The following is a 16,468-nucleotide window of genomic DNA, read 5'->3' as shown; positions in this document are numbered from 1 at the left end:
GGATTTCATCATACGGAAAAGACTAAGAGGAAATGATATCTGAGTTTTTTGTTTTGTTTTGCCGTCTAACATAACCTTTTAGGAACGCTACGGGAATTGATGATAACAAAATGAAAGAGTTTCACTACATAAGAGCGGAAATCAATAAGAGAATGTAACGTTACAAAAACAAATTCGAGTTCCAATACTAAAGCAACTACTTTATGCTTACCACGTAATATCTACACATTTTGTACTACAACGAATTGATAATGTTTACATATCTGGAGGCATGGCACCAACAACTAAATTGATATTAATCTTCCTTTCCATCATCCCAGTGCCAGCTTGTCATTTTCAGCGCCGGTTGTAAACTTTTCAAGCATGCAGGCCAGATAGAGCGTAGAAGCTTCCAGCCATCCATTATTTATCTGTCTCGCAAGTTTTGATGTTTCGGAAGAAATGTTAATTATAAAGTTGTACACTAATTAGATGATTCTTCATTTAAATCTAGCGGGTAGAATATGTTTCATACTGTTATCATTTCCGGAGCTTTTCAAAGTTGACATTCGAAAAACACAATGCTGTTGTTGTTTTGCACTGTGTAATATGAATAAAATGGGAAAGAATTATTTGAAAGCAGCTTCACATTGTTCAGTTATGCCTTACTCAACTAAGCAGTGGCAAATGTACCCCTCTTGGTTGGTTATGACCGATTGGACTCACCAAGTTCCGATGTACAAGTCACGTCATAAGAATGACAACGGTCGACCCAGATCGTACAGTTATTGGATGCATTCCACAGGAACAGTGTGGTAAACATTCTTTCTCAGATTAGCATAAACGATTGACAGACGACGGCCACCATGACCGCTCCCGAACACTGTTGCAACCTGATAAGTACAGTAACGATGTTAACGAATGGATCCGAAGCGTCTATAGCGCTGATAAATGAACGATTCTGTCGATCCCCACCTGTAGCTACAAGGGTTATCTTTATCGGAAGTCCAACAAAATTCAGTTCATTTCAACTGTCCTGCTCACAATCATTATATGTGCTAACAAATAATGAAACCCCGAATACACAGCACTTGACACCAAACATACAACGGATGCATTTAACACACTTTACTTACTACCGTACACAATCCTCTGCAGTTTTTAATCACTTTATTGGTCGAATCATCATCGTTGTTTTCTTAAGGGAATACTTATCACCTCGGAAGTCCATCCACATGAGGCCGTGTGAATCCTGGGCTTCGGTTAGCTTGCCGCGAAGGTAATCTCCATTCAGGTGGCTGGAAGGCATTCAAAAACATACATAACTAAAGAACGGACTTTGTAACACACTCGTCCCTACATACCACCGATGGCATCGATAAAACCACCAGCCACCTTTGAACGCGGCGGCACAGTTGAACGGTGCCTTGCTCTTATCATGATCGTACGTTGAGAAGCTTTCGTTCAGGTGAATACGCATCGCATCACCAGCCCCACAAGGGTTACAAGCTCCCAGCTCCAGTATAGCATAATTGAGGGTTTCTGCACCAATTCGAAACTTTTGATACCGTGCTGCCGCTTTCACGCCGTCAAAATCTTCCAACAGAACGGCAAGTTCGTGCGGAGCTACGTTCGTTAATCGATGGATCTGATCCAATCCCAACCAGAACTCTCCGTGCAGTGTACCAAAACCATTCTTATAGTCTTTCCAGTCACGAAAGAAGTTCACCGAACCATCCATACGCTGTTGGATCACGGTCCAACCACCACCTTCGTACTGCTGATCGCACAGCACCGTCATCGGCTCGTGGAAGGGATGGTCCGGATCGATACGATAGATGCCGGACACGCGGCTCGGAACTTCCCGACAGGTCGCTCCAACCGATCCCGGTGTAGAAGGCGCGTTGGTGTTGCCCGGATTTATCTGAAGCCGGGTCAGCAGGTGTACCATTTTTGTTAACTGCTGTACCGTGTCGTTTGTATAGGTGAGTAGCTCCGACTCAATACCTTGCAGTGAATCTAGACGGTTGGATATCATTTCGTAACCATAGCCGGTTACATTAGAATCAATCTCGATACAGACAAGGAACAGCACGATCACACTTCCAATGATCACTTTCATCTTGACCAAGCACTTAACAACTCACTTCACCAGGGCAGGTTTACTTCCTTACTGACTTCATTCGAGATTGAAACGTTTTAATGATGAGTTGTAATCGCTAGTTGTATGACTTCATAGAAAATAGCAATGGGAATCACACTATTCTTAATCGAAGCTGCTCATGCGGCAAATAATTTCGACTGCTGCAAGCATTATCAGTAGCCTGGAGGAACTTTTTGCTTCATTTTTTCTTTCTCTGTTCGCTTCCATCGTGATGCAATGTAAAATAAACAACATTGATAAGGCGATACAGAAGATTGGCATGCTGTTAATTGCTGTTTAAGCCGATTTAATTTCATTTGAATTTAAGTGCTGCAATAGTTAAGGTGTGCACAAAAGTTCTCATGCATTCGATTGATTATTTTATATGCATAAATCTAAAAAGTATGCTAATAGACAGTCCAATTTAAAAACATTTATGCAAAATAAATATTACAATCCAATAACATTTAGAAGAAGGCATAAAACCAATCATTGAATACTTTCAGGGTATTTGAGATTTCCAAGCTATATTGCAATACGTCTAGAGTTATGCAATACACGTAGCAAAATCACTGCATTATCAGTTACCGTAACGCCTGGAAAGACGATGTAATCAAATTTAAAATATGTCCATTGTTGTTTCAAATCCAGTGAAACAAAAAACACCGCAATACTTCAAAATTAACAATAAGTAAAACATAAAACCAATATTGATACTCTACAACTACTTGCCTCCCGTAGGATACCGATCGCACTCAACCGCAAACCTTCCAAACAGTACGCGACCATGTAAACTGTTGTAAAACTTACGACCAACCGGCACCGGCTTTGTCCGGCAGCTCATCACCGTTCCTGTTCACTTTGCGGGTTTTCCTGCTCCGAAAACCCGGCAATGGCCATTCGATAATTCGAGTTTAATGAGAAAACTTTCCCAAAAAACTAACTTATACCCTGCCGGTGTGGAGGGTATTCCACTTCCGGGCGTGCGATCAACGGGTAACAGGGTAGTACAACTTGAAGAAAGAATCACAGAGGAAAAAAGGATTTGTCCTGCGACCCTGCACGGTGCGATAGAAAACAAACATTCGGTAAAGCGGGTGCGAGCAAAACGAACGATCAAACAGTAGGGAACCACGGAAGCAGAAAGCAAAAGCGAATTTACTGCATTAATTTTTATCAATTTTCTCAACTTTAATTAAAACCCATTCCCAAACACCTCAACCCTTGAAGGTTTTGGGGTGACCGACGGCAAACTGGTGTACCAAAACTGTCCTGTTAGTTGGTTGTACTTGTGAAACTTTTTGAGCAAATCCCTAAATTTAATCCATCCCATCCTACCATCCGCCTAATGGAGTAAAGAAAAAAAAAAGCCCACCAATTGGGGGCGGTGATGCGCTGTGTAAAACGTTAAAGTAATTACTGGAGGGTTTTGAACTATTCATGCTTTATTCATCACTCGATTACCATGCTTAATGTAAATGAAATATTTATCACTTCTCCCTATGATTCATTATAGGTTCAAGAGGAGGTGAGGGACGAACGAATCGGTGCGATAGAGTATGCGTGCGAATGGACGCAGATTATGCACTATTATCCGGTTGACTGCAGCATGATCATTGTCGTACGGGATAGGTGGACTCAATGGATAGAATTTTTGAATCCAAGCAACAATCTCATCCAACTTACCTTTAAATGCAAATTGTTATCAGCCTGCTGCGATTCATCCTCCCACACACACACACACACACACACACTCGCACGCACACGCAAAGACTAATTGAAAGCTGATTGAATGTTTTCCAACCCGCAAACTAATTCAATGTTCTGCGCTACCACCCAGCACCGTTCATTACCGTTACGCAATGTCATTATTTATTTCCTTCCACGGGTAGAACGTGTGCACGTGCACGTATGGTCACTTCATGCTAATAAATGTCACTCCATCGCACAACCAGATGTGCTTTGGAATGCATAAACATGAAACGCTTTTGACTGTATACAACGCATTGCATTCGTTCATTATCTCCGGTACAATTGGATGTGTTCTAATTTTATGTTTTAATTGGATATGCTAGCTGAGCGTGTACGGTGGATCGTTTGCCAATTGAACAAACAGCTAAATGGTTAGTGACTGTATGGTACTTTGATTCGTTAAATTACGTTTCGTTATAATAGCTAACATGATACGTATAAACAAACAAGACCGATCTGCAATGCAGCGCAACGTCGTTTTATAGGGAAGCACTTTCGAAGGCAGAGCTAATACATAAACGAAACTACCAAGAACATTCCATCATTGAGTCATGTGCCTTGGGATTCAAAAACTTTGGCTTTTAAATTGGCATTGAAAATGAATCATTCCATTAGATTATTAATGTTGTAAAAGTAACGGCGAAAAAAGGTTTTGTCGGTTGTGCTAATCGTTAGCAACCACAAATTGGTCTTTATTGCCGCTTAGTTTGGAAAAGAACGAAATCGTCCCTTTCACCCCCTATTTATACAATTTTCCGCTCTCCTAACGGCCATCATCTTTCTCCAATGTCGACTCGCACACTGTTTCGTCATGATCCTATCTCGCTTGACATTTCATCAAACGGTGAACTTATTACTGCAGTAACCTTCGCTGTCACCGCGTGCGCACCACTACATTGACGCGTTGTTTTCACAACATTCTCCCCTCCAGTGTTGCAACTCGGTTCTTCACTTAACGAAACGTCACTGTAAACCACGCGGTTCCTAGTTTTGTATGTTCTGATCGTTTGATAAGTCCTTATTCCTTCCGCGGTTTTACATCTAATACTGCTATTTTAGTTGCGGGTCGCTCGATCGTACCGGTATTGGTTTGTATTGTCGCACGCCTAACCTGACCGTCACTAGCCCTAACCGCTGCAATCACACGTCCCTTCGGCCAACTGTTGCGAGGCAGGTTCCCATCCACGATCAACACGATATCGCCGACCGCGATCGGCTTTACAGGCTCGAACCACTTAGTTCGACGGGTTAGCGTGGGCAAGTAGTCTTGGATCCACCTCTTCCAAAATAGCTGCGCATTGCGTTGAGCCGCGCTCCATATCGCTCTCACTGCTGCCGGTGAATCGTCAAGGAAGGCTTGTGGTTTAACTCCGTCCGAGCTACCCAACAGAAGGTGGTTTGGCGTTATTGGGGAGTCCATTTCGTCTTCTAACGGTAGGTACGTTAACGGCCTGCAATTAATAATAAGTTCTATTTCCGTTAGTGTTGACAGCAGCTGCTCGTCGCTCGGAGTCTTTGGTAGATCCAGGCTACTTAGTGCCCTCTTAACGGACTGCACCAGACGCTCCCAACAACCACCAAAATGAGGTGCAGCTGGCGGGTTGAAGCTCCATTTCGTTGTCGGGCTCGAAAACCTTTCCATCAACGATTTAGCGTCGACGTCCTTCATAGCTGCTCGTAGCTCTCGCGCTGCGCCGACGAAGTTGGTGCCCTGGTCACTGATGATTTCGCGCGGTGATCCGCGCCTCGCCATAAATCGTCGAATCGCCAAAATGCACGAGGCCGTCGTTAGTGAGTGGGCCACCTCCAAATGAATTGCTCGCGTGGTCAAACAGGTGAAGATCACCCCCCATCGTTTCTCGTGGCGACGTCCAACGGCTACATGTATCGGACCGAAATAGTCCACTCCGGTGTAAGTGAAGGGTCTCTGTGAAACCGCAAGCCTCTGATCGGGAATATTCCCCATTAACGGGGGGTTTGGCACAGCATCACGAACCTTGCACCATTGACACAGTCGTCGCACACGGTTGAACTCCATTAGCACCTTCGGTATGTGAAACTTGGCCCTCAGTTGGTTTACTACTGTCCTATGGTTGCGGTGACAGTATCTTTCATGGAAATCCTGAATTATCAGTGTTGTGACATGGTGTCGTCTCGGGAGGATGACCGATCTCTGAAGCGACTCATCGAAAAGGTAATTATTAATACGCCCGTGTGTCCTAAGCACGCCATGTTCATCTAAAATGGGACAGAGTTTATATAGTTTACTATCCTTTTTTAGGGGTTTCGTCCAAAGATACTTTCTGTCAGCGGTGTTCGTCATGCGTTTGATCTCGCAACCAAACTCTTCCCTTTGAATCGTGATGAATATGATTCGTTCCGCCGTTGATAGCTCCTCTTGAGTGAGTGGTCCCCTCGGTGTTTCCAACTGTCGAACCTTGTGCCGTAAAGTTTTTACATACCGAATAACGTATCCGACTGATCTCAGGAGCGTTTTCCATCGAGAAAACCGTGTGAAGTTAACGAAGTGATCTTCCATTGTGTGGTGCAGGATCACTTGCCGGGCTTCCTCGGTCGTTTCTCCGGCGTCTGTGTTGTTAATCGGCCATTCTCCTTCTGGTTGCCAGATAAACTCCGGTCCACGGAACCATCGTCCTGACGGCCCCATCTCTGGTATTGTCTGCCACTTAGTCGCGTCGTCCGCGACGTTTAGCTTAGTTGAAAGCCATTGCCATTCTTCCGCCTTAGTAGATTCGACCAGTTCGCTTACCCGCACAGCCACAAATGGTGAGTATCGCCTGTGATCGGACCTGATCCAGCTAATGACGTTCTTCGAGTCGGTCCAGAATACCCTTCTAGCAATACTCAATCGATGTTCTTCTTCTATGTGCTTGGCAAAACGGGTTCCTATTAACGCCGCTTGCAGCTCGAGTCTCGGGATGGATAGGTACTTGATCGGCGCCACTCGCGTCTTCGAGCCGACTAGCACACACTCTATTACACCATTTTCTTCGAAACGCAGGTAAGCCACCGCTGCCATACCATTTTGACTGGCGTCGCAGAATATGTGCAGCTGTATGTTCTTGGTGTGGTACGATGATAGTTTTCGATAACATCTTCTGATGGTTGTTTTTTGCAGGTCGGGCAGCACGGCGACCCATTTCAACCATTTCTTCGCGACGTCACCCTCCAGTGTATCGTCCCATCCCAGTCGGGATCGCCACAGTTCTTGCAGTAAGACCTTTAAAAACATCAGGAAATGGCCAATCAGGCCTAATGGGTCATATATGACCATCAATGTTCGAAGTACCTCGCGTTTCGTGGGCATCCGGATTCCAGCTAATAGTTCCTGGTCATTCTTCGGGCTGAGTCGGAATGTGAACGTGTCGTCTTCCGTGTTCCACCACATTCCCAACACCTTCTCAGTACCTTGCTCGGGGCACATCTCGATGCTTGCTTGGTTGCATGCTCCCCCCCGCAAGCGCTCAACGACCTCCCTGGAATTGGATAGCCAGTTACGGATTTCGAACCCACCTTGTGCATGTACGTGTCGAACGTCTTCTGCTAGCGTCACCGCTTCCTGGACCGTCTCAACGCTGGACAGCATGTCGTCTACGTAGTGCTCAAGCTTTATACACTCCGAAGCTCGAGGAAATCTGTCTGCGAATCTATCCGCGTTGATGTTCTTCACATAGTGGGCACTACCTGGGGAACATGCCGCACCAAAGGTCATGACGGAGACTGCGTAAATCTTTGGCGATCCATTTGGGGTTGTATCGCTGTTCCAGAAGAACATTTGGCTCCGCTGGTCGGCTGGCTTCATACGGACTTGGAAAAACATCTCGCGAATGTCTCCCGTTACCGCAACCCGGAACTCGCGAAATTTGTAGAGTACTGCAACCAATCCTACCAATTGGTCTGGTCCTGTGAGGAGAAAACTGTTTAAACTAACTCCCTGGACCTGCGCGGCAGCATCGAACACCATTCGAAGCTTTCCAGGCTTATTTGGATTAAAGACTGGGAAGATCGGCAAAAACCAGTCTCTGGGTCCCCGTTCGGCAATCTCGCTCTCCGTCACTCGACGGATGTAGCCCTTCTCCTCGTAGTCCTTCATCTTTTGGATAATGGCATTCGCTAACGTAGGATCCTTCTCCATTTTCTTCCGTAGGCCCAAGTATCTCCTCAACGCCATGCTCCTGTTACACGGTAACCGCACATCGTCGTATTTCCATAGCAAGGCGGTTTGGTAGCGATTATCCAGCAGCCGGGTTTCTGAGGCCAGTATTGCATTGGCCCTTTCACTCTCCCTCGGAACGAGATGGTTTACGTTGCTAATTCCCAGCGATTCAATAGCGTAGTGTGTCTTCAACGTATTGTGTAGAAGCTCGTTCGAGGCGTCGTCACATATGCAGACATGGTAGCAGCTGCGGACTTCATCTTCATGCATCGACCCGCCGCGTGCCCCGAACACTGTCCAGCCAAGCTTCGTCTTTGTGGCGATCGGTTCACTACTTCGTCCTTCTGCATACTTGAGGGGCCTTCCTAGACTCCAGTTGTCCACTCCAATCAGTATGCGTGGTCTCGCCTTACTATACGAGGCAATGGGCAGTCCCTTCAGATGAGTATACCTCTCACCTAGCTCTTCCATGTTTAGCGATTGTTCTGGAAGAGACAAGTCATTAATAGAATGCACTATTTTTAGGTGAAATGATCTTGACCCATCGCGCACGCCTGCGATGCGAAGTGCCGCACGGACTGAGCCAACTTCCTGCCGAGTTGTGCCTCCCGTCCACCTCAAGCTCAATGGATCCGGCCTGCTTTCAACACCTAACTCGCCAATCAAACTATGTTCAATGAAGGTCGCCGTTGACCCTTCGTCGAGGAGGGCGTATGTCCTCACCTCCTTGTCGTTGCCGTAGAGGACCAGACCAATTTGTGGAATGTTGTAAAAGTAACGGCGAAAAAAGGTTTTGTCGGTTGTGCTAATCGTTAGCAACCACAAATTGGTCTTTATTGCCGCTTAGTTTGGAAAAGAACGAAATCGTCCCTTTCACCCCCTATTTATACAATTTTCCGCTCTCCTAACGGCCATCATCTTTCTCCAATGTCGACTCGCACACTGTTTCGTCATGATCCTATCTCGCTTGACATTTCATCAAACGGTGAACTTATTACTGCAGTAACCTTCGCTGTCACCGCGTGCGCACCACTACATTGACGCGTTGTTTTCACAACAATTAATGAAAATAGTAACACATTCTTTGCCGAAATAAGATACTTCATTAGAGTTGTATTATTCGGTTATTTGTGATTTAAATGTTTTACGCCGACTAACGAACGCAAAAACGCAAAAATAACGCGATCATGATCTTACGGTTTGGTTTCCCCAAGTTGGAACCATTGACGTACGCGTATTGCTGGCGTCATAATTTGATGAATTTCTAAAATGCTGCAACCTATTTACTTGAGTGGTTGATGTTTTCATTCCTCGGTCGCTCCATCTGTGCTCCTAAAAAATAACAACCCTAACCTTCGCCAATGCTTTATCGTAGCGTCGTAACGCTTACTCTACCCGCGGGCCAGTGCTCTGTCACTTCAAGTGTGCTTGTTGTACGATTGCTTTGATGTTACATCGACTGGAAGACAACGTCGAAATCGTTATCATCATACCTAAAAATGATTCATAATGCATCCGGCATAAATGATGGCCCTGGGTCGTCTCTATGGCAACGGGTCGTAGAGCAGCACTACGAGCATTCGGTTGTGTGAGGTTATGTGTTCGCAGCATGGTTACTATTTCAAGGAACATCATAATTTTAGTAATGCTTCTCTAGAGATACTAGCGGGAAAATGTATTTGATGACAATGAAGCGGAAAAAGGTCGCTTCAGGCAGAAGTAATGTGAAATAATTTTATTGCGCTACAGATACGGCATGATAAGCGTGGCCAAGTTTGGCAAACCATCCAAAACGCTTCTACAGCGAATATTGATTGTTTAACTTATTAATTAAACTTGTTTCATTGCCTATTCGGTGATGATAGAACTAACAATGCGTAACATCCAACAACCAAGTAATGAATGTCAGCAATATTTCATCTTTTTAGACGATGTTTGCTACCTCATCTCTACGGTATGCACCATTCCGCGAAGCCTGTAAAGTCGTTATCATGCTAGTGACTTTATTTTCATTTTCCATTCTGGGTAGAAACGGGAGACTGGAAAAATTATATTAATGTTCTAAAATTCATCTTCATGTCAGTCGAAAAAGGTGTCTACATTGCCGTGAGCGAACTTTTCTTTCGCTGTCGTCGGTGGATTGGATCCGTTGGTACTTTAACCATCCCAATGCCAACCGTTACCGTCTTGGTACTTCGCGTCGCACAAACTTTAGCTCTTGAAACCCGGCTTTGTCTACCGATTTCATTTTTGCACTCTCAATTAAGGTAAAGTTTCAGCCGTGCATTAATTATGACTTGTTTCTCACTCTATAAATTACCTGATGCGGACGAGGAACGGGCAAGTGTGTCTTCTAAAGCGATCGGGTGGTTTTTGTTTTATGCTGCCGAGCCGTAACGTCAGGCAGATAGTGGAGATGAAAATTAAAAAGAAATTCGAGCATGATTTATGAATTACTGTCAACCGCACATCGATTGAACTCATAATTCATAAGCAAACTTTTTACGTGGCAAAGTGTAAATAAAACGGGTGGGTGTGTCGGGCTGTTCCCGTACAAGGCTTCTACATGATAATTATGCTGTTAGCTAATGTGTAATCTTTGTGGACACATAATTCATTGATAACATCTAATGACATTTTAATAGTATGAATTGCACTATTAATCGATTTAGTTTGTCTGGTGGGATGCAATGAAAGTTTAAAAACAGTTTAAAGTAAGTGAATACTAGGATTCATGTTTTTAAATAAAATCCTTTAACAGCTTGTCGTTTAATTTACAAAACCATTAACATATTCCCTCGTGCTTTTGATGAATGAAATTAACCTCCAAGGGCATTTAAATGTACAAATTAATACGACCCTTTCTGACGCTGTCATCAACGATATACCACACAACTTGCATAATCCTTCAAATTCGCCAAAACCACTATGACCAGACCACTCACCAGCGGTCATTTTCGATTACTCCAATACCCATCGAATCGCCGCTGCCTGAAACAGGGCAATCCCAATTTGGCCTTTCCTAACCACGCACAACATCAGCAATACTTTAAACTTTAAATTGCCAATCAACGGTGGATTATTTGCAAACGCGTTCTAGCCGCATCGGCTTATGAGGCGGTTCGATGGATCGGAAATACACGGTACTGTGCATTTTGCCATTGTGCGAAAGGAGAACAATGAGCCGCTGGTAACACTCCACTGAACCCAGCGAGAGTGGACCACTTTGAACCAACCCTCGCAGGGGCAGCTTAACATTCGAAAACGTTCGTTAAACTTGTGTGTTTTAGAGTGATTCAGGGGCAGCCAGCGGTAGCAGAAGTTGAGGAATGTTTGGAAAAGTTCTACAATATCACCAAATCAGCTTGAACCCACAAAAATCAATCTAGATGCAGTGCAAGCTGAACAAAACCGTCCGAGCAGGTGCAAATAGGATTGGGATTTCCTGTGAAGTATTTTGAGAAAAACATGGAGAATTGAACCAAGTTTTAATTATGTCTAAATTTCTAGATTTCATTCAGTTTTGCTTTTCTCGTCCATTCTCTGGCCCCACGTTATGTTCCAGTAGTGTCATGAGAGTAATAACATTGATACGGGAAAGTTTGATAATGGGGAAAATAGTGGAGTGCAGCAATTTCATCCGTAGTTCTAGAACAAGTTCAAGTTAAAATGAGGCGTTTTCAACATTCTAGCCTTCCCACTTTGTACTCACCATTTCAATTGAAACCAACTCGTGACGGTAGCGAACAAAAGTTGAAGAGTTCGTTAAAACTATTTTTATTTTCTCTTCTGCTTGTCGTTGATCCACCAAGTTTCTATTGTGTTACACTTTTGTTTTTGTTTAAAAAAATCAAAAACGAAGAAAAAATCACGTTCTGACAACATGTTACATCTTCCTGTGGATCAATGAACAAACAAATGGTACATTCAGCATTTGGTGATACTATGTGGAAGAGATCGGTTCAAGTTATGTTTCACCACAGTGTACAACACGTCATCGCATGCTTTAATAAGTAGGAAAAGGTATAAATTTCCTTGCAATTCCAGAAATCCTCACATAGTAGGCATAGTTAATTGCGGTACGTGATTTCTATACAAATAAGCCCAGGATTAATGATCCGTTTCCGTCTACGTTCCGTTTTGTTCTGATTATCGTTCACTAATCACCATTGAATTCGTAACGTTTCACTAGCAAACAAGCCCATATTCACACTCTCCATCTTTTATTGGAAAAAAAGTACGCACACTCACGCACATCGTCACGAACAAGAAAAGAATAGCTAACTCAAACAAAATGGACTGTATCTATTAGCTGTGCTGTTAATAAGCAGCGAATCATGGAGCCTATTCTTGGCAAGAAAGGTGAATGGAGTGACCGCGGACCCCAGGGGCTGAATGTCAACAAGCACACCCTTTTATCAGCACGGTACAGCGTTTGTTGGATGGTTCCCAAAGTCGAAAGACTTCCACTGTCGGCTTTCATTCCACACTCCTGGGTGGCTGCTTTTTGGTGCCACAAGCTGGTCAAGAATACGAAATTGCTTCGGGGTTTGAATATTCATGGCATTTCTTAGTCCAAATCGATTGCATAATCTATGATGTAAGGGGTTTTCTGAATTGAGTTAGGATTTTGGTGAAGTTTGCAATAACGCGGCCCATAGCAGAATTTGAGACGTACTGAGGAAACGACTGTTTTTACAAGTTGTCTCAGCTTTAAGCAACCGTCGCTGAAAGTCGAAAAGATTATAAAACATTATCGATTTATTTGAAAATATCTGATCGGTCCATTTTCGTTCATTTACTTAGAGTTCGTTCATAATCGATACATAAGCGATGCAAAATTCAAGGAAAGCTTCAAAACTTTTCTTTTTTCTTTTACAATTCTTTCGCAAAAAATGGTAATTCACGATTATAATTATATAAAAATCCTTTTTGAACTAAGAGTACAACACTCATGACAAGAACTTTCGTTAAGGTCACTCGTTAAGGTTTTTATCCTTATTGCTAGCAAATTTGACCTTAGAATGTTGAAATGATCTTGTGTGACTTCAATTTCGGTCATTAATGCACCATTTTATTAAACTGTATCCAAGACACGCTTTAAATTCAACAAATTACCTAGTGCTATATCCCCCTGATTGTGCTCATTACCGCTGGAAGTATGATTGAAGTCTGTAAAAAAAAACATAACGATAATGGAAGTTGAGTCTCAAATGGCACAATAATTTAGAAAATGAACAACCAGTATAACAACTTACCGAAAAAAGGAAAGCGCTCGGATGTTTCTTCGCCACAAATTTACTCATCTAAACCACCAAACGTGTCTCCTTTCCTTCCAACGCAACAATCATTTGTTTCTTGTGCCACTTACTTCTAAGATGAAGCAGCAACTTGAACTCTCCCACAGAACACATGTTACAACAATTTTATGTGAAAGTGCACACTTACAGCGTGGTCGGATTTTTTTTCCGTTTGGTACCATTGTTTGTACCAAACATGGTATAAGATACGATTCAAAGGTTTCTATATCCGGCCAAAGCCAATGAAAAATATCTCAGCACGATGTAAACCACATCCGGTAAGTTTGCACCAGCCTGCGCCATTCTCATGAGCAAACGCTGAAACACAATTATGTTAGCGAAATAGGAAAGAATAAACACAATGATGCACACCAACCGAGATGTGGTGCTTACAGGAGATCCAGCTTTATCCGTCCAGTGATTGTTGCTCCTTGCGTTTTTGCTAAGTTCATGCTGCTGCTGCTGATGATGATGATGATGATGATGGTAAGTAATGTTGTGTTCTAGTAAGCATTTCGGGCGGCAGAAATGTGAAAAACCATATAATGCACGAATGACTTTCCCAACACGATCAAGCGCAAAGAAAAGTTCGTCCTTAGGATGAAAAAAAAAATTGCTCACACACTTAGCAGAAGAAGAGAAGTTCGTTCGTAAGCGCTGCTTAGAAGGGTACACTTTAAAAGGCACAATTTATCATGATGCCGTGTGTCGTTTGTGTCCGAAAGGGATAAACTTAGTGTATGAAATTTGTTTCCTACACAATAGTTGCTGTATTGCTGGCATTTTCTTTGCTTCTGTTGCACATCGAGTGCACTGCGACTTGCACTGCCCCGATGTCACATGACATTTCACATTTAACGATGCTCGATGCATGGCGAAGGCAATAAAAATGGCATCTGTTACTGTCATTGCTGCTCACAAGTAGGAATGGATTGAAGTATGAAAAAATAGATGATGATAAAAGTAATACATCTTGGGACGGTTCTTAAGCAAGAAAAAATCATCTAAACAGTGTTGAACTAGTTTCGTTTGTTTCGAATGGTCGCTCTTAAGATATCCTTTGTAACAGTAGACGAATTACTCAAAGTGCTGGCAAATATTTAAGCTATTAAAGCCCTCCTTTCGCCCATAGACTACACCGACAGTGCCGCAAACCCTGCCGAAAGACAACCTGGGGGAAGGTCATTTATCAATCTGTCAATAAGAGCTCTCCACTATTGCTGTTCCAAAAATTCGTCAGTAAACGTCCGCAGGCCCATCATGCTCAGACACCGTTCCCAGTGCCAGCAGCCGAACGAGCGAATTTCAAGATGCGCTTGACTCAAGAGTCGTACTTTTCGTACTCCCAGCACGGGCATCAAGTATCAGGCTCATCAATTAATCTTTCGTATCCTTTCACGAAATACCGGGCACCGGAACAGATTGCATAAATCCTAGGCGTTAAGTCAATAGCGTCCATCACGGAGTGTTAAAGTTAACAACAATGGCCACGATGAAACTTCAACTCAACTAAAAGCAAATCAAGCGATTGGCCCGGGACCGAGGGCTCCTCATCGCATCAACACCCAATGTTGGCGATCGTTGAAGAATGGGGTTAAAAACTCATTATGGTTTCCATCTGAAACACACGGCATCACCACCAATGGAAACACAAACACACTGATGATGAAGTTAAATTGATTGGTTCCAAAATTAATTACAAACATAATTGCTTCAAACGCACTGGCCGCACTGGTGGTAAGCCGTCAAGATTTTCCGCTTCACCGTAGTGGTTAGTAATGCCATACATTCGATTCGATCACTGGAACGATTTTGAGGAGCGATGAGTCTACGGTTGGCGAGATTTTAATAAATCAACGCAAATCTGAATTGGTTTTGAGATTTCTTCCCAAAATGAGCAATTAATCCAGGGTTTCATAATAAAGGCAAAGCTTTCTAATCTCTCTCTAACGATAACTTCAGAAACACGAATGAATCATCCCCCCTGTTGCAAGCTTGCACAGGGTGGAATTATTATTGATTTTAATTAAACATTCTAAGCATTCCATATCGCATCCCCACACAACTGTCCAGCGTAGTCCAACGACCGGATTGGAACGTGCACGCTCCCAAAAAACGACGACCCCACACACGCAGCGCAGCCAGCCACCTCTCGTACCGGATGTGAGTTATTAATGACCGGTTTGTTCCATCATCAAAGTAAAAGGAAAAATGTCCGACACAGAATGCAATGCACAACGGAACCCGAACCAGGGATACGGGTAAGGGGTCAGAGGTCAAACCGCTGCATATCATCACCCACTGCGATGGGGATGGTCGAGGGTACGATAGCTTTCACCAAGCCGAAAAACCCAAAAAACCACTCGTAAAAGTCAACCACCGTCAGACAACAAACCACAGACAAGGGAGCTTTCGGTATTGAAAACGGCACTTGTATCTATAACAGAACATCGCCCCGCATAAAGACAGGGCAAAATGGTTCTTTCTCATAATGAAATTGTTTCGTTTCGTTTACAAATTATGTGAATCGCTATTTGTAAGTGTGTTGGTTTTAGTTTTATTTATTTTATTTTTACATCTTTGTTCATTTGTTTTAATAATGTCTTTCCTCGTGTGTTGTGTGTGTTAGAAAACTTCAAGTCCTAATTCTCTTTCACTTCTGGTTTTTCCTCTTTTTTGCTGGAATGGTTTGTCTTTACGTGTTGTTTTTTTTTTCGTTTTTGTTGCATTTTTTCTTTTCTTACTTTCTAATTGTATGTGTGTTTGTATACGTACATTCCAAAATATGGTTTGTCAATTTCTACTTGTTTTTTTTTTTTCTTCTTTCTTTTATCCCCCCTTCCTCCTGTCTCACTTACTGACTTTGTAAACATGGCGCTTGCGGGGTCTATCTCCCCGTTGCGATTTCGTCGCGATCGATCTCGACCAGTCATAAATATTGTTCCGGTCAAAAAAGTTAGTCATCTTCACTTGATACCATCCGCAAAGAATTTACATATCTGCTACAAAGTGAAATTTAAGAAGAACAGTTTTTTTTGCTCGCCTACAGTCGCTCTTACAAAAGCACATAAATAAGACACGGAGAAAAAGGATAAATACAAAAAACAGCGGTTGAAA

The 16,468-nt window shown here is 43.1% G+C and overlaps 1 protein-coding gene across 1 annotated transcript; it reads right to left on the bottom strand.

Moving 5' to 3' along the window:
* Nucleotides 1-1,144: 1,144 nt before the first annotated feature.
* Nucleotides 1,145-2,101, bottom strand: LOC128711355 (ficolin-2-like). The gene is made up of 2 exons (XM_053806224.1): nt 1,344-2,101; nt 1,145-1,277 (listed from the first exon to the last, which is right to left on the bottom strand). Exons 1-2 carry the CDS (start codon nt 2,099-2,101, stop codon nt 1,145-1,147), a joined length of 891 nt encoding a protein of 296 aa, XP_053662199.1.
* Between the last annotated feature and the right edge of the window lie 14,367 nt (nt 2,102-16,468).

The sequence above is a fragment of the Anopheles marshallii genome, chromosome 3 (assembly GCF_943734725.1).
Source record: "Anopheles marshallii chromosome 3, idAnoMarsDA_429_01, whole genome shotgun sequence".
In the NCBI taxonomy this organism is placed as follows: Eukaryota; Metazoa; Arthropoda; class Insecta; order Diptera; family Culicidae; genus Anopheles; species Anopheles marshallii.
This window is presented reverse-complemented; position numbering and strand designations above follow the sequence as displayed.